Here is a 27,579-nt window from a genome sequence, read left to right on the forward strand (position 1 = left end):
GGAGGGTCGGAAGGCCGAGATTGGGGGTTGAGGTGGGGGGCGGGGGGGGGCGTTGGAAGTCCGGCATCGGGGGGGGGAGTTGGAAGGCCGGGATCGGTAGGCCGGAGGAGGGGTCAGGGGCTGGGAATGGAGGCCGGAAGGTGGTGGGAGTCCGGGGTGAGAGGCTGGAGGAAGGTTGGGGGCCAGGATCGGAAGGCCGGAGGAGGGGCTGGGGATCGGAAAGTCGGATGGGGGTTTGGAGATCAGAGACCTTGTTGGGGGGGGGGACGCGGGGGGAGGGTCGGAGGCCTCGTGGGGGAGGTCGGAGGCATCGCGGGAGGGGGTGATAGGAAGGGTGGGGGTGTCCGGTCGCGGGGGTGGTGAGACAGGGATGCTGAATCCAGCAGGTCAGTGGAATGGCACTTACCTCCTGGATCCAGCACTCCTTGCCTTTCTGTAGCTGCCAGGTTCCCCGAGGCCCAGGAAACCAGGCTGCCCAGAGTTAAATTTAAAATGGAGATTCAAATTGAGGCACACAGCCTCATTATAATATTTAAAATGCCAACCTGGCTCCCGTGAGCGGATTGGCCTCCCGCCCCCATTAAAACTCGGAGTGGGCGGGTTGGAGGTGGGATTCAGATTTCTACCACTTTAACCTCCCACCTGACCCAAACCAGCACTTTTTTGGAGTTAAAATTTCCCTCCCAATGTTTTGTAAGAAAGAAAGGTGTTTTCTACATTTTGAAACACATTTAAAAAGACATTCTTATTTTTTCATAACAGAAAATGCTGGAAACACTCAGCAGGCCAGGCAGCATTCGTGGAGAGAGAAACAGAGTTAACGTTTCAGGCCTGTGATCCTTCATCAGGTCCCAGACCTGAAACGTTAACTCTGTTTCTCTCTTCACAGATGCTGCCAGGCCTGCTGAGTGTTTCCAGCATTTTCTGTTGTTATCTCAGATTTCCAGCATTCGAGGTATTTTGCTATTCTTATTTTTGAAATCCTTTCGGTGGGAAAACATTTCTAAAAATTCTGAAATGTTGCAAGACGTAGAAAGACATTTACAATATTGGCCCAGAAATTCGGGTCGGAGGCTTCCCGCGGGTACAAGCCCCCGACCTGCACTTACCTAGCGCGCCTTGTTAAAAGCAGGCCTTGCACCCGAATTTCTGGGCCAATATTGTATTCTCTACTACTAAATTGCCCATGCTGTTTCGCATAGTCAGTTGATGAATATAAGGTTTTTTTCATATGCCTGGGGGGGTGGTGGGGGGCTGGGGATGCCAACATGTTGCCTGCACCGTGTCACTGAAATTTGGGCTCTTGGTGAAATGAACAGTCCCTGCACCGAGGATCCGCAGTTCACCCAAGGTCACAAAACACTTTTCAGTGGGAACCCATGGGGGGGGGGGGATTTTGCCAGCCCTGGGGAGGCGGGTTTGGAGGTGGGACTGCCAGGAAAATGGCAGAATCTGGGGGCAGTTACTGAACCCGCTGATGTGCCAAATAACTGCCCGAATCTGTGAAGTTAAAGTTTAAGACTGAAGGCTTTTATTAAGTAAGAATCATGGCAGAGTTAACAGAGTTCATCATCGACCGAGCCCTTGGTAGAACATACCAGAAGAGGGGCGGGGCCAGGGAGGAGCATTAGTGGTTCCCCCCAGTGGAACATTCCAGACATTACAAGTACAAGTACAAATATCAGAACACAGTTATTTCATCACATTCACCCCTGCTGTAGATTCAGTCTGTCAGGAGGTCTGATAATCCTCTGGGAACGACGTAACTCTTGCTGAGGCTCCTCCCGGAGTACTAACTCCGGTTCATTCGAATTCCCAGAATCATCAGTATTTTCCACACTGAGGGTTTGTGTCTCTGAAGGTCCAATACCACGATTGAGAACTCTACTCTCAGAGTCGAACTCTTTTCGAGCTCCAGCAGGTGCAAGATCTTTAATAGAGACCGTATCCTCTCGCCCATCCGAATATTGAATATACGCATACTGGGGATTAGCATGGAGGAGTTGTACTTCCTCCACCAGTGGATCAGTCTTGTGGCCTCTCACATGTCTGCGCAACAACACAGGGCCCGTGGTCGTCAACCATGTGGGTAATGATACTCCATTAGTAGCTTTTCTTGGAAAACTAAACATCCTTTCATGAGGGGTGGCATTCGTCGCTGTACACAAAAGAGACCTTATGGAATGCAGCACGTCTGGCAGGACATCCTGCCAGCGAGAGGTCGGCAGGCCTCGTGACTTCAGAGACAGTACGATAGCCTTCCACACTGTCGCATTTTCTTTCTCGACCTGCCCATTACCACGAGGGTTATAGCTGGTAGTTCTACTCGTTGCAATCCCCTTCGATAGCAAAAACTGTCGTAATTCTTCGCTCATAAAGGAAGAACCCCTATCACTATGTATATAGTTAGGCATGCCGAACAAGGAAAACAGTTGGCAGAGGCATTTAATTACAACAGCACTAGTCACATCCGGACAGGGGATAATAAAAGGGAACCGAGAGTACTCGTCTATAATATTAAGAAAATAGACATTACGGTCGCTCGATGGAAGGGGACCTTTAAAATCAAGGCTCAAACGCTCAAATGGTCGAGTTGCTTTAATAAGATGAGCTGGCTCGGACGGCTTATAGAAGCGGGGTTTGCATTCAGCACAAACATGACAGGTTCTGGTCATTGTCCGGACCTCCTCAATAGAGTAGGGTAGATTGTGGGACTTAATGAAGTGGTTCATTCTGGTAACCCCAGGGTGGCAGAGTGCGTCGTGGAGACTTTGAAGCTTATCTGTACCTAGACTAGCACATACTCCTCGTGACAAAGCATCCGATGGCTCATTAAATACTCCAGGCCTGTACTGAATATCATAGTCAGATGTTGACAGTTCTATTCGCCATCTTAAAATCTTATCATTTTTGATCTTGCCTCTCTGCTTAGTGTTGACCATAAAGGCCACGGATCGCTGGTCAGTAATGAGCGTAAAACGTTGGCCAGCGAGATAATGTCTCCAATACCTGACTGCTTCGATAATCGCCTGTGCCTCCTTTTCCACTGAAGAATGTCGAACTTCTGGTCCTTGCAATGTACGAGAGAAGAAAGCTACTGGTCTACCAGCTTGGTTAAGAGTTGCTGCCAACGCAAAATCAGATGCATCACTTTCCACTTGAAATGGGATCTTCTCATCCACGGCACATACCACTGCCTTCTCAATGTCCCGTTTGATATTAAGGAAAGCCTCCTGAGCTTCCGCCGATAGCGGAAAAGACGTCGACTTAATAAGAGGTCGGACTTTATCTGAGTAGCTAGCCACCCACTGGGCATAGTACGAGAAGAATCCCAGACACCACCTTAAAGCTTTTACAGTGTGAGGTAAAGGTAATTCCTTAAGTGGGCGCAATCTTTCAGGGTCTGGCCCAATTACCCCATGCTCCACAACGCAACCAAGAATACACAAACGTGTAGTATTGAAGGTACACTTGTTTTCGTTGTAGGTCAGGTTTAACCTCTTTGCAGTCTCTAGGAACTTTGCGAGATTTTGACCATGCTCCCGTTGGTCACGCCCACAGATGGTAACATTGTCCAGGTACGGGAATGTTTCTTCCAACGCGTATTCATCCACCATACGATCCATCTCCCGTTGGAAGACGGATACCCCATTCGTCACTTCAAAGGGCACCCGAAGGAATTGGTACAGGCGCCCATTAGCTTCGAAGGCCGTATAAGGTCGGTCTTCTATTTTGATGGGGAGTTGATGGTAGGCAGACTTTAAATCAATGGTGGAGAACACGCTGTACTGAGCTATCTGGTTCACCATCTCAGAAATACGAGGCAAAGGATAGGCATCTAATTGGGTATACAAGTTTATAGTCTGGCTATAATCGACCACAAGTCTTTTCTTCTCATTAGTTTTAACCACCACCACCTGGGCACGCCATGGGCTACCACTGTGTTCGATGATTCCCTCCCGTTGAAGCCTTTCCACTTCCTCTTTTATAAATGTTTTATCTTCTGAACTATACCGTCGACTCTTAGTCGCTATAGGTCTAAAATTAGGAGCAAGGTTTGCAAACAAAGAAGGCGGACTTACGTTTAAAGTAGAAAGGCCGCAGACTGTGAGTGGAGGCTGAGATCCACCATACTTAAGGGTAACGCTCTCATGCTGACACTGGAAGTCCAAGCCTAATATTAAGTTCACACACAACTGAGGTAATATGAGGAGTTTAAAGTCCTTATACTCCGTATCCTTAACGGTCAATGTGACTTTCCAATATCCAGTTACCTCCGAAGTAAGGGATTTGGACGCCATCACAATTTCACTTTGAGTAGGATACACCTTCAAAGAACAGGAGTTAACAAGGTTGGGGTTTATAAAACTTTCAGTACTGCCACAGTCTATCAAACACCCAGTAGGACGACCATTAATCTTGATGTCCATCATAGATTTTGACAAGGAACACGGTATGGTCTGGTCAACCGTAGCCGAGGCTAGAGTAAAACGATAGGTGGCAGCAGAGAAGACCTCGGGTACAGGATTACCCTTACACACTTTACTAAAATGTCCCCGTTTCTTACATTTAAAACAGGTAGCCTCTCTGGCTGGGCAACTTTGCCTGGGGTGTTTAGATTGGCCACAAAAATAACACTTAGACCCATGGGGCACAGCCGCAACAATAGGATTAAGTGGGGGCTCCATTGGTGTTATGGATGCCTCCATACTCGGAACACACGAGGCTGAGAGAGATGCATGGGCTGATGCATACACTTCTGAATTCTTCTGGGCTACATCTAACGATCGAGCAGCAGCGACGACCGTTTTTAAAACTAACGAGTCGTTCTCGAGGAGTCTCTGTCTAATATAATTAGATCGGAGGCCAGATATGAAAGAATCGCGGATGGCTTCTTCCTGATACACTATGGCAGAGACAGCCTTGTAGTTGCAACCCTTAGCCAAAGCCTTAAGGTCCTGCAGGAAATTGTCCAGAGATTCCTCGGGTAATTGCCTGCGAGTAGACAGGAGATACCTGGCGTATACTTCGTTAACCGACTTAAGGTACTGGGCTTTAAGGGCTGCGAGGGCCTCTTCATATGTAGTAATATCTTCAATTATAGAGTAAGTTTGATGACTTACCAAGTTGGTTAGAAGACCCAACTTGTTAACCGTCGAATCTAACGATGCGATGAAGTGTTCAAAACATCGCAGCCAATGCGTAAATTTCTTCGACGCGTCTGCCGAATGCGGATCGATATCCAGACGCTCTGGTTTCAAAAATCGATCCATCTTCCAAAAGTTGTTACTTAATAAAATTGATGTGCCAAATAACTGCCCGAATCCGTGAAGTTAAAGTTTAAGACTGAAGGCTTTTATTAAGTAAGAATCATGGCAGAGTTAACAGAGTTCATCATCGCCTGAGCCCTTGGTAGAACATACCAGAAGAGGGGCGGGGCCAGGGAGGAGCATTAGTGGTTCCCCCCGGTGGAACATTCCAAACATTACAAGTACAAGTACAAATATCAGAACACAGAGTTATTTCATCACACCCGTCTCCATGCCTTCTTCCCAGGAGGCAGGTAGCCGACCCGCGCTGGGAGCCGCCTCTCCAAGGCAGGAAGGGGATTACAGCCACATAACTGCCTGTTAACAGGTATTACCTGTTAAGAGGATTATCCCCATGTTACCCCTGCAAGTGCAGGTTTCCCGACATCGGGAAACCCCACCAGGGTCAGCGAGGCGAGCAGTGGGTTCGCAGGGGTTGGAGGGGTCCAAAAGTGTGCTGTGGAGGTAAGTGTGGAGAGGTAAGTATGTGAGGTGAGTGTAAAGTGATAGAAAATGTTTACTTACCTTTGTTTCTTCCTGCAGGCTTCAACAGTTGGGGAACCGGAGACTCCCACATTTCACCGGCAGAGATGACAGATAGCTGCTGCATTCTCCGATGCAACAGCCATCTGATTTCTTCTCAGCAGATAGGTTTGGTGCGTCTTGAATACAAAGACCCATCAAACAACAGAGAATGTCAGTGTTTGACAGCTTCACAGAGCTGTCAAACGATGACAATTCAGCTGTCAAAAATTTTTGACAGATGAAACGTCATACGCTGACGTTCTCTGTCACCGGCTTTCCCTTAATTGGCCTGCTAAACCCGCTGGGCGGGCTTAACAAGGTCAATCAAGGGAAAATAGTGTGGGTTGGCCAGAAGTTGATGGAGGCGGGGCTAAAACCTGACAAGTGGGAGTCCCGCCTCCAAAAGCTCCCCATTGGCAAAATCCAGCCCAATGTGTTGCCTCCCATGGTCACAATGCTCAGCACAGTAGGGAGTGGAAAAATTGCGCTTGTAACTAGGCCTGGGATTCATTTCAGTAGGGGCAAAGGGAGTCTTGTTAGAGGCGGATGAGATTTGTTTGTGGGATGTCAAAGGGACCACGAGTGAGACCATGGCTTCGAGAAGGGTGACTTAATGTTTGCAGCCCATCTCCCCACAAGTCCTCACTGTGCAGGGATAAGGGTTTTATTCGAATGGTATAATGACTTCTCTGGGACTTCAGCAGCACCGAATGAGAGGTGGCCGCATTGGGAGCGGCGTGTTGCTGTTTCTGAAGAACGAGAGGAGGATTTAAGGGGGAGTAGCAGTAGAAGGGAGTGATTCTGTTTGCTAGTTTTGCTTGTGTTGGGACATGGAAGGTTGGTGGTTCCTCTGTTGCTGAGGAGCCATCAGGTGACCAGTGTCTCTAAGTGCAAGGCAATTCACTACAATTGCTTTGTTCAGTCATGTCCTGCTTTTGAGCTAACATCACTGTGACTGACTGATTTATAATGGAAAATGTATATTTTTTGTGCCAGCCACTGGCATACGTTGTACTGCATCCAAGTGTTGATACAGGGATGTTCAGTACATTTTAATATTGAATGGTGTGACCCACTCAGCATTTTTAATATAAAATTGATAGTACAGCTTATTTGGCAGGATTAAACAGGGAAATGACTGAAAACTTAAAATTGGTGATGGTATTATAAATTTACAACAAATAGGGATTCTAGATGAACTTTTAAAGTATGCTTTTCGTCCAATATATTTTGTCTATGTTATGGTATTTTTTTCCTGATCATTGTCTTATTTGTTCAGCTAGGATTGTGCATTAGCAGAGCTTCTGCTTCAGTCCTGAATATGAACTGCAGTCTTGTCCTGCTGCCCATGTGTCGCACTTTACTGACATTTCTGCGAGGATCACAGAAGGTGAGTGAATGGAGTCTTTAGTTGATGAGACATATCAACTGTAGAAGTCATCCTTATTTAGAGACATCCCCAGAAGATTTTATCAAAAACCTTGCTGTAGAATTTACCCAAATTCTTTCCGAGCATCTGCTGCCCTGCTCTTGATGATCCAATCCTTTAGCTGTTATGTTAGAGTTGTGATACTTTTTTGTATTCATTACTTGTGATCAGAACACTTATGCAATAGCTGAAGTGGAGTGAGAAAAACTGAAAGTTATCAATAGTCATTACCGACTAAACATTTTTTCCCGATACAGATTTGCATTAACCTAAAAGTTTTGTTGACTGATTTTCTTGTGCTGGCTGAATGCAGCTGGCAACACTTTTTAAATGACAGGCCTATGGCTTCTTTGTTAAATGAGAGGCAGAAATGAGGTCCAGGCTATTTTAACTCCTGGGCCTCAATTAAATCTGGAATGAGTGGAAAGTTGACGGGAAGTGATGGAAAATCAGGCAGCCCACCAACACAAGGTAGGTGGTAGGATTGGGTTCTTGGGGCTTATTGTGGGGTCTCCTGCTCCTGGCCCCACAAAGAAAGAAAAAACCCTCTCCTAATCCTCTTCCAAACTGGTTCAGTCTGGCAAGAAAGCTACAGCGGTCTCCCCGCTCGTGCCTTGTTAATATTGCCATCGGGTCCCGATGACATGCATATGTAAAGAAGGACCCTGCCAACTTTGGGTGGGTGTCCTTGTTGCCTGATCAGGAAAGCAGGTTAACATTGCAGGGTTGGTGGGGGGGGGTGCTGCAGGTGTTCCAGGTAAGCAATCTGGGTGATTTTAATTGCCTGCCTATCCGATTTCTATTGGACAGGTAGGGTTAAAACCCTCCTATATACTTTTAATATTTACGTAGAAGAAACTGGCATTCACTTTACATTCTGGTTAATGCAAAGCCATGTCTAAATTAGGAGTAGAATCCACTTTCATGTATTCCATCGGTGAGGCATCAGCAGGTTGCTGCTATGAGGCAATGTTGGCTTTAATATGTTAATGTGTTTAATGACCAAAGCCATTTGGGTTGATCTCACAGGCTGATAACTGTCTGCTTTAGTCTGAGTACAAGACCAAAGGAATTTGCAATCAGGTGATTTAGGTCTGATAATGGAAACTGCCGGTGTCCTGTGCCTTTATATATATCTGGTTGATTATTCTACTGTTTTCAAAAAATAGGCATTTGCCACAAAATAATCATCAATTTCTGACAAGTGCACCCTTTTACAGGGAGGGCACCTCTAAAACAATTGGCTCACAACAACTAAATTGCGTGGAAGTTTAGAATAGTATATTTTGACAGTTAATGAAATCTGGTATGTCCAGCAGTTTCATTGGTCGTGAAACGTTTGAAGCAAACGGCTGGACACCACGGGATCCCGCTCCAGGGTCACCAGGGCTCGGTCGAGCGCTCTGAAGTGTGACAAGCATTCAGAGGACCCCCACCATCTATTTTATGCATTCTGGACCTGTGGTTGGCTACTTTCGCCCCGGGCCAGGAGATCTTCCAAACTATGCGCTCGCCCACCCTCCTCTCCACGTACTGCGTGACTAAGATGAGGAGCGTACGTGAGAAATTCAGCCAGAACCTTGGGACCATGTCTTCAGGTGGTCATAGAGTCATAGAGTTTTACAGCACAGAAAGAGGCCCTTCGGCCCATCGTGTCTGCGCCGCCCATCCCTCCCTGTCCAGTCTAATCCCATTTTCCAGCATTTGGTCCATAGCCTTGTATGCAATGGCATTTCAAGTGCTCATCCAAATGCTTCTTGAATGTTGTGAGGGTTCCTGCCTCTACCACCCTTTCAGGCAGTGAGTTCCAGCTTCCAACCACCCTCTGGGTGAAAAAGTTCCTCCTCAAATCCCCCCTAAATCTCCTGCCCCTTACCCTGAATCTGTGCCCCCTTGTTATTGACCCCCCTACTAAGGGGAAAAGTTCCTCTTTATCTACCCTATCTATGCCCCTCATCATTTTGTACACCTCAATCAGGTCCCCCCTCAGCCTTCTTTGCTCCAAGGAAAACAACCCCAGCCTGTCCAGTCTCTCTTCATAGCTGAGGCGCTCCATCCCAGGTAACATCCTGGTGAATCTTCTCTGCACCCTCTCCAAAGCAATCACATCCTTCCTATAGTGAGGCGACCAGAACTGCACACAGTACTCCAGCTGTGGCCTCACCAGCGTTTTGTACAGCTCCATCATAACCTCCCTGCTCTTATATTCTATGCCTCTGCTAATGAAGGCAAGTATCCCATAAGCCTTTTTAACCACCTTATCTACCTGTTCCGCTGCCTTCAGGGAATTATGTACATGTACACCAAGGTCCCTCTGACCCTCTGTACTTCCTAGGGTCCTACCACTCATTGTGTATTCCCTTGCCTTATTTGTCCGTCCAAAATGCATCACCTCGCACTTTTCCGGGTTAAATTCCATTTGCCACTTTTCCGCCCATCTGACCAACCCGTTAATATTGTCCTGTAGCCTGAGGCTTCCCTCCTCGCAATTTACCACCCCACCAATTTTCGTGTCATCCGCGAACTTACTGATCATACCCTTTACATTCTCATCCAAATCATTAATGTAGATCACAAACAGCAAGGGACCCAGCACCGATCCCTGAGGTACCCCACTGGACACAGGCTTCCAGTCACAAAAGCAACCTTCGACCATCACCCTCTGCCTCCTGCCACTCAGCCAGTTTAGGATCCAACGCGCCAAGGCCCCCTGGATCCCATGGGCTCTTACCTTCTTGACCAGTCTCCTATGCGGGACCTTGTCAAAAGCTTTACTGAAGTCCATGTAAACCACATCCACAGCATTTCCCTCATCCACACACCTAGTCACCCCCTTGAAAAATTCAATCAGATTGGTCAGACATGATTTACCCTTGACAAAGCCATGCTGACTATCCCCGATTAATCCTTGCCTCTCCAAGTGGAGACTAATTTTGCCCCTCAGAATTTTTTCCAATAATTTCCCTACCACAGATGTTAGGCTCACTGGCCTGTAATTCCCTGGTTTATCCCTGCTACCCTTCTTGAATAATGGTACTACATTAGCTGTTCTCCAGTCCTCTGGTACATCCCCTGTGGCCAGAGAGGTTCTGAAAATTTGTGTCAGAGCCCCTGCAATCTCCTCCTTTGCCTCACACAACAGCCTGGGATACATCTCGTCCGGGCCTGGGGATTTATCCACTTTTTGGCCTGCTAAAACCGCTAGTACCTCCTCCCTCTCGATGCTAATATGTTCAAGTATGTCACAGTCCCCTTGCCCGACTCCTATATCTACATCGTCTTTCTCCATAGTGAACACTGAGGCAAAAAATTCATTTAAAACCCCACCTACTTCATCTGGCTCTACACACAGCTTGCCACTTTGGTCCCTAATGGGCCCTACCCTTTCCCTGGTTATCCTCTTGCCCTTAATATACTTATAAAACATCTTAGGATTTTCCTTTATTTTGCTCGCCAGTGTTATTTCATGGCCCCTCCTCGCCCTCCTAATTTCCTTTTTAAGTATGCCCCTGCACCTCCTATACTCCTCTAGGGCTTCCACCGTCTTTTGTCTTTTGTAACTGCCAAAAGCCCCCCTTTTTTTCCTAATGCATTTTTGTATATCCTTTGTCATCCAAGGTTCCCTTTGCTTGTTGGTCCCACCCTTGACCTTTACAGGAACATTTGGTGTTGTACTCTCTCTATTTCCCTTCTGAAAGCCTCCCACTGTTTTGATGTGGATTTTCCTATAAGTAGCTGCTCCCAGTCCACTTTTGCCAGATCCTGTCTTATCTTATTAAAATCGGCCTTCCCCCAATTTAGAACCCTGATTTCCGGGCCGTCTGGAGCTGCAACCGCTGGCACTGCAGATATATGTGAAGGGCTGCTTTGTCCACACCACAGGACGGGCATGCGGTTGGAGTATTCATGAAGTGGCTCAGTTAGTTTATTTGATTTTGAGAGATTAATTTTTTTTTTGATCTCCTTTGTTCCTGGTTGCACTTCATATGGTATGTATCTTGGAGGGCAGTACACCAGTTCTTCTTGAGGTCATCAAGAGGAAAGTAGGAGATTCTTGGAATGGGTATTTTTAAATATTATTATTAGTGAAGAGTCACATCTGTATTATTTTCTGTAACCAAGGAGGAAAAAAAAGTCTGCAAAAATAATGCAAACTTCTGTGTTGCCTTAGCAACCTTTCATTTGCTATTTAAATAAGCTTTAAGCCACAGGATGATAGAATGTTTATTCCTTTCATTGAATGTTCTTCTACCACTTTCTTGGAGGTCATGGTCATGAATAGGCTCATGACATAGCCAGTAAGCTGAAGACAGCAACAAGGATTTCTGTTTGACCGCAGCGCACTACATTACCAGATATAGCACAAGTCACATGCTAGTTTGTAAGGGGAAAGGGCTGGCTTATAGGAACAGTATTTTGTGTTGAGTCTGAGGAAAATATCCTCAGTAAATAAAAATTAGCAGTACCATGATCTAAATTGCAGATTTTTCTCCAGTCTAGATACTGGTGGACCCCATAATCAAATTTGTGACAGGAAAATAACATGCCTACCACCAGTCCATCTGCCCCTGCTTTTGTTCTCGTGCTTCAAGTAGTTTTAATTGCCTTGACTTGATCTAGCCTTTCTTTGCATTGTACTAAAATAGAGCTGAAAAAGTAGTACAAAGGGAGTTAAAATGGTGTATGTGTGATTTTTAAATAAAACTTTTCATGGCCACTTTCAAGTTCTGCTTTTAGCATGTTGTACAGCGGAGCCAGATTGAAGTTAAATTCCACTATAACCACTTGAATTATAGCCAGAACAGAGCTGGTGGTGGTTGTGTTTCTCTCCTTCTGGTTAACTGTTACAAGAATAAATGCCGCAGACTCTCACACTTGCATACTAAGTGCAGCTCGAAGAATAAACTAGGTATTAGAGTGCCTGCGAATAATTAACTTGTAGAATCTTTAAATTTGTGAGTTAAGTCTGACATAAGAATTTTGAAGATAATTTTAGAACATAACAACACAAATAGGAGCAGAAGTAGGCCGTATGGCCTCTCTGGCCTGCTCCGCCATTCAGTAAGATCATGGCTGATCTTCGACCTCAGCTCCACTTTCTCGCTTGATCCCTGTATCCCTTGATTCCTTTAGAGTCCAAAAATCTATTGATCTCAGCCTTGAATATACTCAACGACTGAGCATCCACAGCCCTCTGGGGTAGAAAACCCTTTGAGTGAATAAATTTCTCCTCATCTCAGTCCTAAATGGCCAACTCTTTTTTTGACTTTCTGGTGTGTTCAAATTAAAATATTAGCATATTCACTTAATTTTTTGATTCCGTAAGGTAATGGTTCACTGAATGCTATCTATAGATGTGCCAAATTCTACTTGTTATCAGTCTGGCTTGCAGAAACCATTCCGTACTCTGATAGTGTCTGACTGAGCTAAATTTGTCATTTTAGTAATTTCTAAATAATTGTAATGATTTGTAAAATTCTTTTTCACAGGTTATGAGCAGAAAAGCACGAAGATTGCTGGATAAGAGTAAAACTTTTCATATAACATGTGGCTTTACTATATGTCTGTTTTCAGGTAAGAAACCCCTGCATTTCCAAAGTATAATACAATTGTAGTGCGTAATAGTAGAATATTAGCTCAGACTATTACAGGTGTATTCCTTGGGTTAAAAGCATCATTGGTAAACTTGCACTGAAGACTTAGATAGTGATGGGCTGCTCCCCAGACAAGACCTGTATTTCATGATCCCTGAGCAGTGTTAGAGTTTCACATTGTTTTGCATGCATCATTTCTCTTAATTCTCCTGTTGTGATAGACATGAATGTGGTACTCCCTTCCAAGTCAATTACTGTTTCTGTCACCAAGCCCCTATTCCTATGGGGAGTTGTGGGAAGCTGCTTTAAAAACCCCACGACATTCTAAAAAAATCAGCAACATTTTATTAGAGAACTAATAAACTTTTGCACTGCCGGGGAGGAGGAGAATTTGGAATTTTACTGTGTTTTCTTTAGATTGCTAATTGAGATCGTAACTCACGCCTTGTACAGAACGATGCAGTATCCTGAAAAAAGTTAAATGGTTTGTGTGTGTTCTGTGAAAACTCGCAGCACCGCTTTGAGCTCAACCAGTTCAGTAGTCTCCATGTGTTGCTTTTATTTGCTGATTATTCCTAAAAATTGAATCACTTTTGTTTTATGTGTATTTCACTCCAAACACCAGGCAGATATGAAAAGCGAATAAAGACTGAAATCTAGACTAATGTCATTGGGAATATTTTGTTCTATTTGATAGCATTGCGACAGATGAAGTTTACTTGTACAGGTAGACTACCCTTTAGCCGGACTTCCGAAAACCAAAACCCTCCAAAAACCGAAGGTTTTTTCGTTCAGCGTAAGTCGTGCGTACGAATGAAAAAACCTTCGGTTTTTAGAGGGTTCCGGTTTCGGAAGTTCGGATAAAGGGTAAGTCGTGCGCACGACCCCCCGCCGACCACCCCCCCCCCCCGCGGACCCCGCCGGCCCCGACAACCGCGTCCCCCCCGCGGACCCCGCCGGCCCCGACAACCGCCGGCCCCGCCAGCCCCGACAACCGCCGTCCCCCCCGCGGACCCCGCCGGCCCCAACAACCGCCGACCCTGCCAGCCCCGACAACCGCCGACCCCCCCGCGGACCCCGCCGGCCCCGACAACCGCCGACCCCGACAACCGCCGACCCCCCCGCGGACCCCGCCGGCCCCGACAACCGCGGACCCCGCCAGCCCCGACAACCGCCGACCCCCCCGCGGACCCCGCCGGCCCCGACAACCGCCGACCCCGCCAGCCCCGACAACCGCCGACCCCCCCGCGGACCCCGCCGGCCCCGACAACCGCCGATCCCCCCCGCGGACCCCGCCGGCCCCGACAACCGCCGACCCCGCCAGCCCCGACAACCGCCGACCCCCCCGCGGACCCCGCCGGCCCCGACCCCCGCCGACTTACGCTGAGCGTCAGCGTAAATCGTGCGCACGACCCCCCGCCGACCCCCCCCCGCGGACCCCTGCCGACCCACCTTCCGAAATCCGAAATTCTCCTTTATCCGAAACTCGGCTGGTCCCGAGGTTTTCAGATAAAGGATAGTCTACCTGTATGTAAGAAACCTTTTCTACTTTCTGGACAAATCTACTTTTTCATTCCTGTTTCCAGCACTTTATTTTGAAGATAACAAAAATATAAACATGAATATTCCTGGACAATACTGAGATTCATATGGAGAGCGGTTTGAAGCTGAAAAACGTCCTCATTTGCCTCCTATTTTTCAAACATTTGTTAGCTTGAACCATTAGGTATCTCTACTTGCCCTCATTTAGCAATATTGTGAGGCAGGAGGATGCTGAAGGTTGCCTGAAACTTCTGATTAGAATCTCATACCTGACCAATTTGTCACACTGTTTAATGATGCCATTACTTCAAGAGTTAAGGGGAGCATTTGATGGGCAGCTGTGGTTGACAGGTGTGGTTTCTTTTCTTCCTCTGCCCCTTACTTCCCTCTATTGGTTCTGTTCCTGATCCACCTTTGGCCGATGAGGATGTTCTATGCACCTTTCAAATTCCAAAACCATTTGAGCAGCAGCAGTTCTGTGATATGCCAGATCTCCTGGTCTTTTTACATGGAATACATTCCACTTACATTGTGGAGCAGATTCTACAGCAGTGATTTCACTGCAAGTGTGCAGTTGTTTAAATGTTACAATTGTAACTTTCATTTCTAGTTGCTTAAACTTCCTAGATGGCTGTTGAACATCAGTCAATATGACAATCACAATATCACAGTATGAGTTGTTGATGCTCAGCTTGTCTGCATTTGGGGGGGGGGGGGGGGAAATCAAAATCAACATAGCAAAACCGTGCAAAATTTACTGGAAAATATGGCTGCTTTAGAAATAAGTCAATTTTTGGCACTAGTATTGCTTTCAGATTAAGACCAAAAGTACTGTTGGACTGCATAAGATCCCTCTCAGAAATCTTCATTTTACACATACAAATAAGTTATAAATAAACTGTGGATGAGGAAAATTATGTTTTTAAATAAAAGCAAATAAACACCAGGGTTCACATAAAAACAGAAAATGCTGGAGATACTCAGCAGGTCAGGCAGCATCTGTGAAGAGAGAAACAGAGTTAACGTTTCAGGTCGATGACCTTTTGTCAGACGAAAGGTCATCGACCTGAAACATTAACTCTGTTTCTCTTCACAGATGCTGCCTGACCTGCTGAGTATCTCTAGCATTTTCTGTTTTTATTTCAGATTTCCAGCATCTGCAGTATTTTCTTTTTGTATTAGGGTTCACAAAATGGCTCAGTTGTTAAATCATTGCATGTTGTACCAAGCAATGTACCAGGAAGGTTTTGTTTCCTGCTGTGTGAAGAGTTAGCTAGTCTCAGCTGGAGCACTATAATTGCCCTCAACATCCCAGGGCTTTAGAGAGAAAATGAATCTGGGTTCCTACCCCTGATTACTACCCAGCCACCATGTTGGCAATTGTGCAGGTGTGGATGTTGGATAAAGATAGGATCAAATTCGGTGTGGATGAATAACCCACTGGCACTTACTTTCCAGGCTCACATGTGAAGAATGGCCACTAAGGTGAATTATCAGAAGACTGTCACTACCTGTGGAACTGTACATTGTGTATGAGGTGCTGCCTTAAGGAGAGGAAGAGTAAGGATAGTAAAGTCAAGGGAAAATTGGAAGAGAAAGTATAATTTTAAAGAGAATCTTTTTGCTTGTTTGCTGAATTTTTAGTTTATCACATAACCTGGAGAGAGTGAAGGAGAGATCACAACCTGCAGTAGCCTGTATCTCTAGGAATTCACTTCTACACCCTGACCTTTACTCTTGAAATATTGGGTGAGATCTTGCTGGATCAGGCATATGCCGTTAGTTAGACTTTTTCCTGCACCCTCCAGCCAAAATTCTTTTGTGCCTTAACTTGCTGGAAGTGCAAACTGAGAATGGTGTGGTGAGGGCAATAGGTCATCTGGGCCATCAGTGAACAGTGGGACCAACAGTGTATCTCCTTAACCAATGAGATTTAATGATTGGGAAAGAAACAGTGGAACGATGGAGAAGGAGGGTGAATTAGAATGAAATCAGGTACAAAAAGAGAAATAAAAAGAGGGAAAGAAAGATTGGATTAAGAGAGAGAGAAAAAAGTGACAGGAGACGTAAGAATATTTAAAAATTTGACATTTTAAAATCTCTTATCAACAATTTACTATTTGCAGTAATGAGAGTGAACAGTATAAATTGTTCCCTTTCTGGGCCAGGCAGGTTGATTGGCATGGCATTAACAATTATCATGTCGTTAAAATGGTACTTCGCTGTTAAGTTCCAGCCATAACTTTCTGCGATGAGTTTAATGGGCAATTAAAGTGCAAATCCAGCAAGTTCTTTAAACTAACAGGGAGGCTAAGGGCGAGATGCTGTTTGTGCGAAGCGTTTGTGTAAATCAGCCAGCAAGTTCTGAAGATTTGCAACTCATGGTGTATCACTTAATCCCCTGAACTTGCTGGCCAATTTGCACATTAATAATGGTGTGCGTTGTTAACAGGCCGTTATTTCCCCGGCAAGATCCGGCGATTATTGTTAGCAAATCATTTGTGACACTGGATCGATAATCTGTAATAATTGTGTTTAAAATGGGAATATAATGAAATACAACCAGAGTTTCCACTGCAAATCATCCAAATTACGCATTCTGAATCTGAACTTCTATCCCTGGCACCATTCCGTATAATATTTAATTAACATAACGTTTTGCCACAGCTGTATAAGCAGAAGTGCCTATTGATTAGTTGTGTGTAAGACCCTCGAGTTACTAATTGTCCTCAGATCCTGCAGTGGAGAATATGTCCATGAGGGAGCTATCGTGAAAAACAAAAATATATGATGCATGAAAGAAAACAGCAAAACATTCAAATATGAGAGAAAGAAATAATGGGACCAGTTTTGTGATGTGTGGCCATTTGGAAAAGTCTCCATTTTGAAGTCTGTGTTGCAGTTCAACCTTTCTTCCAACACTTTGTATTCATTTAAAAAAAAAAGGCAAATCTGCTATGAATTGAAATCTGTTCCCGTCTACATGTGTCTGACCTAGAATGCTCAGTATTAACAATTATCCTTTCATTGTAATATTGGATGCTGGAAGCTACATGGTATTCCCACCATGTTCTCCTTTAATCCTTTCAAAAGGTGAAGAGCACCACACCATCAGAACAATGTTGAAAGTAATCGATGGATTTATTTACAATTGGAATAGTACAGAGAAGCAGTAAGACACAGCAGGATTGATTTTACCTGACCCTTATTCCTGGGGTTGCTCAGGTGCAACGGTCAAGAAATCTGTTGGTATAACTGGGACTTGAATCAGGAGATAGAGTTCGGGTTGTGCCTAAGCAGTGCAGCTATGGAAATGAGGTGGGTGGAACATTCCCTGCCTGCTGCCTAATTTTCCTGGGACGTCACTGGCTGGATTCTCCAGCACAGAGGCAGTGAAACATAGCACTGAGGCCTGCCCCTGTGCTCCCACTGACCAGAGGGTTCAGAGGGGAAGGCTGAAGACTGAAGGGTAAGTAGAATGTTTTAAAGTTTGCCTCCTGCCCTCCAGATGACTTCAGGTAATCTCAATCAGGAGCCAGAAGACCTGAACCTTGGAAATCTGACACATAGCTGCAGGCCAAAGAGGCCGCGCTTAAATTTCCTGCACCTTCTGCCAGTGCTAGCCCCTGCCGGGGGGGTGGGCTTGTGCCAAGGCTACCTGTGGGGCCATGTTAATGGCCCAGGTCAGGAATCACAACACTCCTGGGCCTGCAGCCTACTTTGGGTGCACTGCTGCTGCCCAGTGCTGGGGCATAAGAGACGGCAGAAAAATCTGCTCCAGCAAACTACTGAAAGTGCAATACTTAATAATAAAGGTACAACTAGTCCACAAGTGGTTAAAATATCCTATTCACAATGTAGTTCTAACAGAGTTAGATAATCAATATGGCTTTGGATAATACAGTCTTTCATAGACTTTCACAATGCCACGTTTTACGTACAGGAAACTTTGGTTTATCCGGAGGTTAACTGTCCAGAATGCTCGAGCCACCGGCAAAATTCAGGAGTCGGTTCAGTAAGTTTTTTTTCTTTTCGTTGCTTTTTTTTTCACTAGTCAGGCTCTGCAAGGTCTAGCTAAAGCTGTTGCTTAGCTACAGAGATGCTTGCAAGCTACGGCCGACTGTTTAGAAGCTGTTGGCAACAGGGTTTGTTGCTAGATAACGGAGCTCAAAAGCTTCCGTATGTTTTAACATTAGCGCTGGTTTGTCCGGCAGTTTTGATGGGACGGCAACAGCTCGGTCCCGTCGGTGCCGGATATCACAAAGTTTCCTGTAGATGATAAGAATTTTCAACCTACAAAATTCAGATCTCCAGATAAGAACTAAAGCTGAAAAATGAGAGTTGCATTTTTATGCAGTGGGAAACCTTTCAACTTATAAACAGTCCACAGATAATGAAAGAACAACAGAACCTGTACCTTGTGGGGAAAGCTGTCAATGATGGGATACTGATGTCTTCTTGTAAAGATCTCACTTTAATAGTTCAGCAATGAGAATAACTGATTTTGAGCAAACCTTGGTCGTTTAATGTGTTAACATGCCCCTCCTGGAATACTTAGTAAATATATGCCTGTCCTAGCCATAATTATAATTCTGTGGTTCTAAGATGCTTTTAAAATTTTTGAACAGAACTATAACAGAAATGAAGGGAATCCATCAAGGAAAGATGTTTCCCAGTGCCATGGTCTGTTTCTACAGCCAGTTCGTGTATTAATCACCTTTCTCACAGAAACAATGGCCGGAATTTTCTGGGGTCTGTGCGGGCGCGATTGGAGGTGGGTCGGGTGGGAAATTTGAAAAATCTTGCAGCGGGTCGGGAACCCGCAGTCATCCAACCCCCACGTGCCTTTCCCTCGGGTGTGTTTGTCGGCGCGGCAGCGACCTAAACAGCAGAGGTGGGCGAGCTAATTTAAATCATTAGGTACTTGTCAGACCCTTAAGAGTCTTTTTAACACTACCATTCAAATTTCTGTGGATGACCACGGGAATCACGCAGCTCGAGAACCACGTCTGTGAACCTGAGGCAGAAGTTAAGTGGCCACTGAGCCAGCTCATTAGTGCACAGCATGAAGAGTACAATAAAAACTTCCACCTCGCAGCTGATCACTTTCCTCGGGCAGAAGCTGTTGCTGACTGCATTGCCAGCACAGATTTAGCTTTCTAGAGGCTGCAAGTGTTTCCAGCAAAGTCGCCATCCAGTGTCACCTCATTGTTAGAACCTATCACATCATTGACAGATTGCTTCTGTCATCTCTACTTGATCTGCCATCTATTCCATCAGCATGGGTGACATTTATAGTCTCACCATGGTCCTCAGAATCGGACCAAGATGAGCCCCAACACCAGCAGCACCAGGCACACCAGCAGCATCAACAACACCACCAACCTTCTCCTCAACCACCTGATGCTGCACAGGACAGAGGGCGTCCACATTTGGCTGCACCGGGCCGGAGGCGATACCCACAACAGGGTATACAGGCAGAGGATGAGCTTCCTCAACATGACTGGGCAGCAGTGCCAAAGGAGGCTCAGGCTATCACACTAGGTCATTGCAAATGTTTGCACATTGCTGGAGCAAGACATGCCGCCCAGAGGAGCGGGTGGACACGCCTTACCAGTGGCTGTCAAAGTCACCAGTGCCCTCAACTTCTTCGTCTCCAGCTCTTTTCAGAGATCTGCAGCTGACATTTGCAGCATCTCGCAGTCGGTCGCCCACAGATGCATCACCCAGGTCACTGATGCCCTCTTTGACAAGTCAGCCAATTATATAAATTTTGCCACTGATGAAGCCAGTATTACTGCTTGGGCGCTCGGCTTTGACACTCTGGCTGGCTTCCCACAGGCACAGGGCATCATCAGGCACCCCATCATCACCCAGGAGTGTTTGTGAATCACAAGGGCTTACACTTCCCTCAATGTGCATCACGCCTGCAACCATAGGAAGATCATCATGCATGTGTGCGCCAAATTACCTGGCAGCGGCCATGACTCTTTCGTCCTGCACCAATCCACCCTCCCTCAGCTCTTCGCTCTTCCAAACAGACTTTCCGGCTGGCTGCTTGGCGACAAGGGCTATCTACTGAGGATGTGGCTCATGACACCCTTGAGGAGACCAAGTACTGAGACCCAGGAGAGATCTAATGAAAGCCACATTTCCACCAGACATGCCATAGAGCAAACAATAGGCATGCTGAAAATGCGATTCAGATGCCTTGACAGATCTGGAGAAGCCTTTCAGTATGCATCAGCCAGGGTCTCCAGAATCACGTGGTCTGCTGCACCCTACATAACATAGCGCAGCAGTGAGGATTAGCGCTGCATGAGGAGCAAGGCACTTGAGCGCACAGACTTTTCAGAGGAGGAGGAGGAGCAGGAGGAAGCTACGGTCCAGATCCCACCAGCACCCGAACACAGTGGTTACCCAGGAGGCCAGGAATGGGTAAATCATGGCCAGATTTACTTAACTTTATACATTACACCCATATGGCTGCCACATGCTGCACCAGGTTGGCACCACCCCACAGCAACACCATAAAACATCCCTACAATGCCCAAGCCATTCCTTTCACACTGACCACCATTGCTGGAGGTAATGTTATGTCTCACCATTCTCTCCAACTCACTAAGCCTCTTCCAAAGGTGTGCACACATTTGTCCATGACCAGATAGTGGTGAAAATAAAGATTTTATGTGTGATATTACAGTAAAGGAAACTTTACTGAATCATTTAACAAAACACCGAAGTGGCTACACTTGTGAATCTACTTGTGTTTCATCTTTCTCTTATGTGTGCTTCTACGAGGTGCTACCCCTGTGGCTTCAGCAGAGGTAGAGGCTGACATAAGAAAACTACTAGGCACTTGGTCTAAGCGTTAAACAAAGCTTTAATCAACTGTTTTACAACATGGAGGTCTAGTTGTGTCCTTCACTGGTCCCTGTTAAGAATGTCCTGCGCAAGCTGGGCCCGTGCCTGAGTGTTTATACTCTGTGGACAGCACCACCCATAGGCCGCTCAGTATTATTTCATAAGTCTGTCATTCATGAATGACTGATTCATGTCAGAGACAACCTGCTCACTCCCCTACTGCAACTACTTAGATGCTTTTGGCGGACATCCTCTGGGTTTTAGAGCCTCTGATGGCCCCGCCAAAGTCTGCTCCTCCTGTGACTGTGCATGCGCAGACTCGGCCATCGCTATCCGAGGAGGCATCTGGGGCTCTAACTGAGGGGGTGGCAATGGGGGAAAAGTGTGAGTGCTTTGAGAGGAGCCCCCACTTCCACGTCCCCTCTCACCATCATCCCTCTCGTGGACCACCCGTACTTCCCTACTAGCAAGGAGCTGGAGAGCACCTTGCTGCATAGCAGTGGGGCCGTGAGGACTCATGTCTACATAGAAACATAGAAGATAGGAGTAGGAGTAGGCCATTTGGCCTCTCCAGCCTGTTCCGCCATTTAATGAGATCATGGCTGATCATCCAAATTCAGTACCCTGTCCCTGCTTTCTTCCCATATCCCTTGATCCCTTTAGCTGTAAGAAATATATCTAACTCCTTCTTGAATATATTTAATAAGTTGGCCTCAACTGCCTTCTGTGGTAGAGAATTCCACAGGTTCACCACTCTCTGGGTGAAGAAATTCCTCCTCATCTCAGTCCTAAATGGCTTACCCCTTATCCTTAGACTGTGACCCCTGGTTCTGGACTCCCCTGCCATCGGGAACATCCTGCATCTAGTCTGTCTAGTCCTGTTAGAATTTTATAAGTTTCAATGAGATCCCCTCTCATTCTTCTAAACTCTAGCGAATATAAGCCTAATCGACCCAATCTCTCTTCATACGTCATTCCTGCCATCCCAGGTATCAATCTGGTGAATTTTCACTGCACTCCCTCCATGGCAAGAACACCCTTCCTCAGATAAGGTGACCAAAACTGCACACAATACTCAAGGTGTGGTCTCACCAAGGCCCTGTACAACTGCAACAAGACATCCTTGCTCCTGTACTCGAATTGTCTCGCTATGAAGGCCAACATACCATTTGCCTTCTTAATCGCCTGCTGCACCTGCTGCTTACCTTCAGCGACTGGTGCACAAGAACACCCAGGTCTCGTTGCACTTCCCCTTTTCCCAATCTATTGCCATTCAGATAATCTGCCTTCCTGTTTTTGCCACCAAAGTGGATAACCTCGCATTTATCCACATTATACTGCATCTACCATGCATCTGCCCAATCACCCAACCTGTCCAAATCATACTGGAGTTTCTCGGCATCCTCCTCACCGCGCACACACCCACCCAGCTTTGTGTCATCTGCAAACTTGGAGATATTACATCTAGTTCCCTCGTCTAGATCATTAATATATGTTGTGAATAGCTGGGGTCCTAGCACCAATCCCTGCAGTACCCCACTAGTCACTGCCTGCCACTCTGAAAAAGACCCGTTTATTCCAACTCTTTGCTTCCTGTCTGCCAACCAGTTCTCTATCCAAGTCAATACCTTACCCCCAATCCCATGTGCTTTAAACTTGCACGCCAATGTCTTTTGCGGGACCTTATCGAAAGCCTTCTGAAAGTCCAAATACACCACATCCACTGGTTCTCCCTTATCTATTCTACCAGTTACATCCTCAAAAATTTCCAGTAGATTAATCAAGCAGGATTTACCTTTTGTAAAACCATGTTGACTTTGTCTGATCCTGTCACTGTTTTCGAAGTGCTTTGCTATTACATCTTTTATAATGGACTCCAGCATTTTTCCCACTACTGATGTCAGGCTTACCAGTCTATAATTCCCCCTTTTCTCTCTACCACCCTTTTTTAAAAAGTGGGGTTACATTAGCTACTCTCCAATCCATGGGAACTATTCCAGAGTCTATAGAATTTTGGAAGATGACCAGCAATGTATATATTATTTGATGTAAGAAAAAGGAGTCTTACCATCAAGTAACTTTAAAGTAAGCTTTAAGTAACTTATAAACACACTATATACAAGAGAGGTCTTTACCATGCCTCTGGTAGAAGCCTCTTACAATACTGAACAGACCAGTATTTATACCAGTCCAACAGGAAGTGACATATGACAGGAAGTGAGGTATGTACACAGTTCATAGTTCATAGTTCACAGTTCACAGGAAGTGATGACATAACTTCCCGGAAGTTATTATTATTATCACATTCTTCCCTCCTGCAGGATTAGGAGGCTGTGGTCTACCTTTTGGTCCGCAGCCGCCGAACAAGGAAGAGTCGCACCCGTTTGGATTCCCGTCGTAGAGGGTCGCTGGTCCGCTTACATGCGGTTGGCCATTGGTCAGAGTCTGTGTGGCCTGGATTGCCCTGTGAAGGGTCGGGGAGATCATGGCTTCGAGTACGAGCCCCAATAGGTTCAAAGTCGGACTGCCTCTGTTCAGAGGGAGGTGCAGAGCTGGTCTGTGGCGGATCAGTACTTTCATGCGCGGTACTGGGAGGGTCGCAACCTTGAGTACGGGGTTCTACCGGCACCAAGCTAGTTGGTGTCCGATCAGGATCCTGGAGAGGGGTACCCGATAGGTCCCAAGAGTTTCCTGGTGAAGTGCCATCACCCGATGTCCCACTAGGTCCTGGTGGGCAGGGAGCCAGATCCCGTAATGATACGGTAGATTCTCGGCCATCGGAATATCGTATGTTTGCATAGGTGGGGTTGGCATCGGTTAGTTCAACCTCGTCTAGTGGAGGGTCATTTTTAGACGTCCGAACGTATCTTCGGAGTAATACAGGTCCAGGAGTAGTTAGCCATGACGGGAGTGATGTCCCATGACATGAGCGACGCTGGAATCCAAAGAACCGCTCATGAGGTGTAGTATTTGTGGCTGTAGAAAGCAGGGACCGTATAGAGTGCAATGCATCCGGAAGCACTGTTTCCCATTGCTGGTCTGGTAGGCCCCGAGATCTTAAAGCGAGACGTACGGAATTCCAGATGATACCGTTATACCTCTCTACCTGCCCATTTCCGATGGGATGGTATGGTGTTGTTTTGCTTGTAGCAATTCCCCGTTCTGAGAGGTAGTCCTTGAGTTCCCTTGACATAAAGGATGGACCCCGATCTGAGTGAATATAAGCCGGCATGCCACAGAGAGAAAATACCTGCTCAAGGCAGCAGATTACTGTGGACGCCAGCATATTGGAGCAGGGGAAGGCAAACGGAAAACGTGAATATTCGTCGATCATGGTGAGCAAATATGTGTTCCGAGTTGAAGAGGGCACTGGGCCCTTAAAATCGATGCTAAGTCGTTGCATCGGTTGGGTTGCATGTATGAGTATACCATCTGAGGGGCGGAAGAACTGAGGTTTTAATTCCGCACAAAGCCGGCATTCTGAGCATATTTTCTTTACATCTCCAGTGGAAAAAGGGGGATTCCGTGATCGTACGAAATGTAGCATGCGCGTAACGCCAGGATGACACAATCCATTGTGGACATCCATGAGAGTAGAGGATGACATAGTGGAGCAGAATGCCCGTGTGAGGGTGTCCGGGGCCACATTCTCCTTGCCAGGCCGATAGAGAATGGTATAACCAAAAGAGGCCAGTTCCATCCTCCAAAGTTGTATTTTATTATTCTTAATTTTGGTTCGTTTTCGATTATCGAGCATGAAGGCGACTGATCGTTGGTCCGTGATCAATGTAAAGTGCTGGCGAGCTAGAAAATGGTTCCACTTCCGTACTGCCTCTATGATGGCTGTGGCTTCTTTCTCAACCGGAGGATAATGTAGCTCGGCACCTTGTAAGGTCCTGGACATAAATGCTACAGGACGACCTTCCTGATTCAGAGTAGCCGAGATCGCCACCTCCGAGGCATCACATTCAACCACGAAAGGGAGATTCTCATCGATGGAGTGAAGAGCCGCTTTCTCCAACTGTTTTTTGAGAAGGTTAAAGGCTGCAACAGCCGCTGTTCCTAGTGGAAATGATCTAGCATGCAGCAAGGGTTGGATTTTGTCCGAAAAATGAGGAATCCATTTAGCGTAGTATGCAAACAGACCGAGAGCCCGACGTAAAGAAGCCGGATTCTTAGGTGACGGGAGCTCTTGGAGCGGGCGAAGTCTTTCTGGGTCTGGCTTAATGATACCATTGCCTACGCAGTAGCCAAGGATGTTGATGGTCGGTTGCGACTCAACAGATTTGGATTCATTCAGGGTCAAATTACGGCGATGGAGGGCATCCCGAAATTTTTGGAGGTTGGCGTCGTGTTCCTGTTGATCGTGACCTGCAATGGTAATGTTATCAAGATAGGGAAAAGTGTCCCTTAGGTTTTCCTGCTTAACCAGGCCATCCATTGCCCGTTGGAAGACAGCCACTCCATTAGTAACCCCGAATGGGAGGCGACGAAATTGGTACAGCCGTCCATTAGCCTCAAAGGCCGTGTACTGCTTATCTGAGACCTTCAAGGGTAACTGATGATAGGCACTTTTTAAATCGTAAGTTGAGAACACTTTGTATTCGGCCAGTTTATTAACCATATCATCAATGCGTGGCAACGGGTAGGCGTCCAAGTCGGTATATTGATTGATGGTTTGCGAATAATCGATGCATAGTCGCTGTTTGTGAGGTTTTAGAGGGTTCTTGACAATGACGACTTGAGCCCGCCAGGGCGACGAACATGGTTTGATGATAGCCTCTGCTAGAAGTCGAGAGATTTCAGCCGCAATAAAAGATTGGTCTTCCTGATTAAAGCGCCGCGATTTTGTTATTATTGGTTTGCATTGAGGCGGAATACTGGCAAATAATGAGGGTTCATCAAGTGAAGCTGCTGACAATGCACAAAACGGTAATTTAGACGGTACATTAGAAATAGTAAGTCCGGGTTTGGATCCACCAAACTCAATGGTGAGTTTCTTATGCTGTTTTTGGAAGTCCAGCCCTAAGAGGAGATCACTACATAAGTCCTTGAGCACCGAAAGTCGGGTGGAGGGATACATACGACCATTAAGTGTCATATCAACAACACAAAAGCCGGAGATTCTGGTATTAAGTGATGACTGAGCCATCGCAATTGCCTGGTCCGATGGGAAGACATGTAGTTTCAATTTCGCAACAATCTGTTCCTTAATGAAACTATCAGTACTTCCTGAGTCAATTAAGGCATCTAAGGTATGCCCTTTAATTGAAATTTTTGTGGCTGCATGAGACAGGTTCTGTGGGCAAGCAGCTGTAATTGGTGTCGTTGCACAGAGAGTGGCTAAAACTCTCGGTGTGCTTCTTCGGGAGAGAGCTCGAGAGGAAGCTTGATAGGTCCTAGCTGGAGCATCTTGATAGGCCCTAATTGGGGCAGTTCGGTAGGCCTTAGCTGGATTGGCCCTCGTAGAGGCCCTTGATAGGCAAACTTTAGCAAAGTGTCCTTTTTTTTTGCAATAACTGCAGATTGCATTGCGAGCAGGGCAGGTTTTCCTAGGGTGAAAAGCATCTCCACAAAAGAAGCACTCCTTCCTAGATTGCCAAGAGGCTGCTAAAGTGGGGTCATCCTCCTCTTCTTCATCAGAATTATCAGAATTAGATTCCCCCATAATAGGGTTCACCTGAGGCCGCTTGAATTGTCTGGTTGCAGCTACAGCAGCAGATCGAGATCTGGGCAGCTGATAGAGGTCTGCATTTCTCTTTGCCAAATCCAGAGAACAAGCTAGGTCAAAAGCTTTTTGTAGCTCAAGTGTTTTACTTTCTAGTAGACGCTGGCGTATAAATGGAGAGGCAATCCCGCAGATGAAAGCATCACGAATCATTTCTTTGCGGTACAGCTCAGCTGAGGCTGCCTGAAAGTTACAATCTATGCTGAGCCTGCGAAGTTCTTGCAGGAATTCGTCAATTGATTCCCCTGGCCCTTGTTGGGCTGTGGCCAGTAGATGTCTAGCATAGACCTCATTTGGGGTCTTGGCATACAGTTTCTTAAGTGCCCGAATCACCCCATCGTAATTATCCCATTCATCAACATATTCGAACACTTTTGGGGTCACATAATTGATAAGTATCCTCAATCTAGCAGGAGCATCCGCTTTACATTCATCCAGAAAATTCTCAAAGGTACGGTACCAATGCTTCCATACCCTGCCAGCTGCTGGTGTATTCGGGTCCAAGTCCAGACGAATAGGTCTAAGGATTCTCTCCATGATGGGTGGTTCCCTGGATCCTTAACTCCGAGTTTGTCCGAAGGTCTAGTA

General features: G+C 46.2%; 1 protein-coding gene across 1 annotated transcript in view; it reads left to right on the forward strand.

Moving 5' to 3' along the window:
- The window catches only part of nox4 (NADPH oxidase 4), a 265,875-nt gene that overhangs the window by 31,527 nt on the left and 206,769 nt on the right, over positions 1-27,579 (forward strand). Inside the window, exons 3-4 of the mRNA XM_085998801.1 lie at positions 7,114-7,224; positions 12,753-12,837. Of these exons, the coding sequence (XP_085854927.1) occupies positions 7,114-7,224; positions 12,753-12,837 (196 nt within the window). The remainder of the gene's footprint in view (positions 1-7,113; positions 7,225-12,752; positions 12,838-27,579) is intronic.

The sequence above is a fragment of the Somniosus microcephalus genome, chromosome 10 (assembly GCF_052327205.1).
Source record: "Somniosus microcephalus isolate GS21.2 chromosome 10, FLI_Smic_1.0, whole genome shotgun sequence".
NCBI classification, from domain to species: domain Eukaryota; kingdom Metazoa; phylum Chordata; class Chondrichthyes; order Squaliformes; family Somniosidae; genus Somniosus; species Somniosus microcephalus.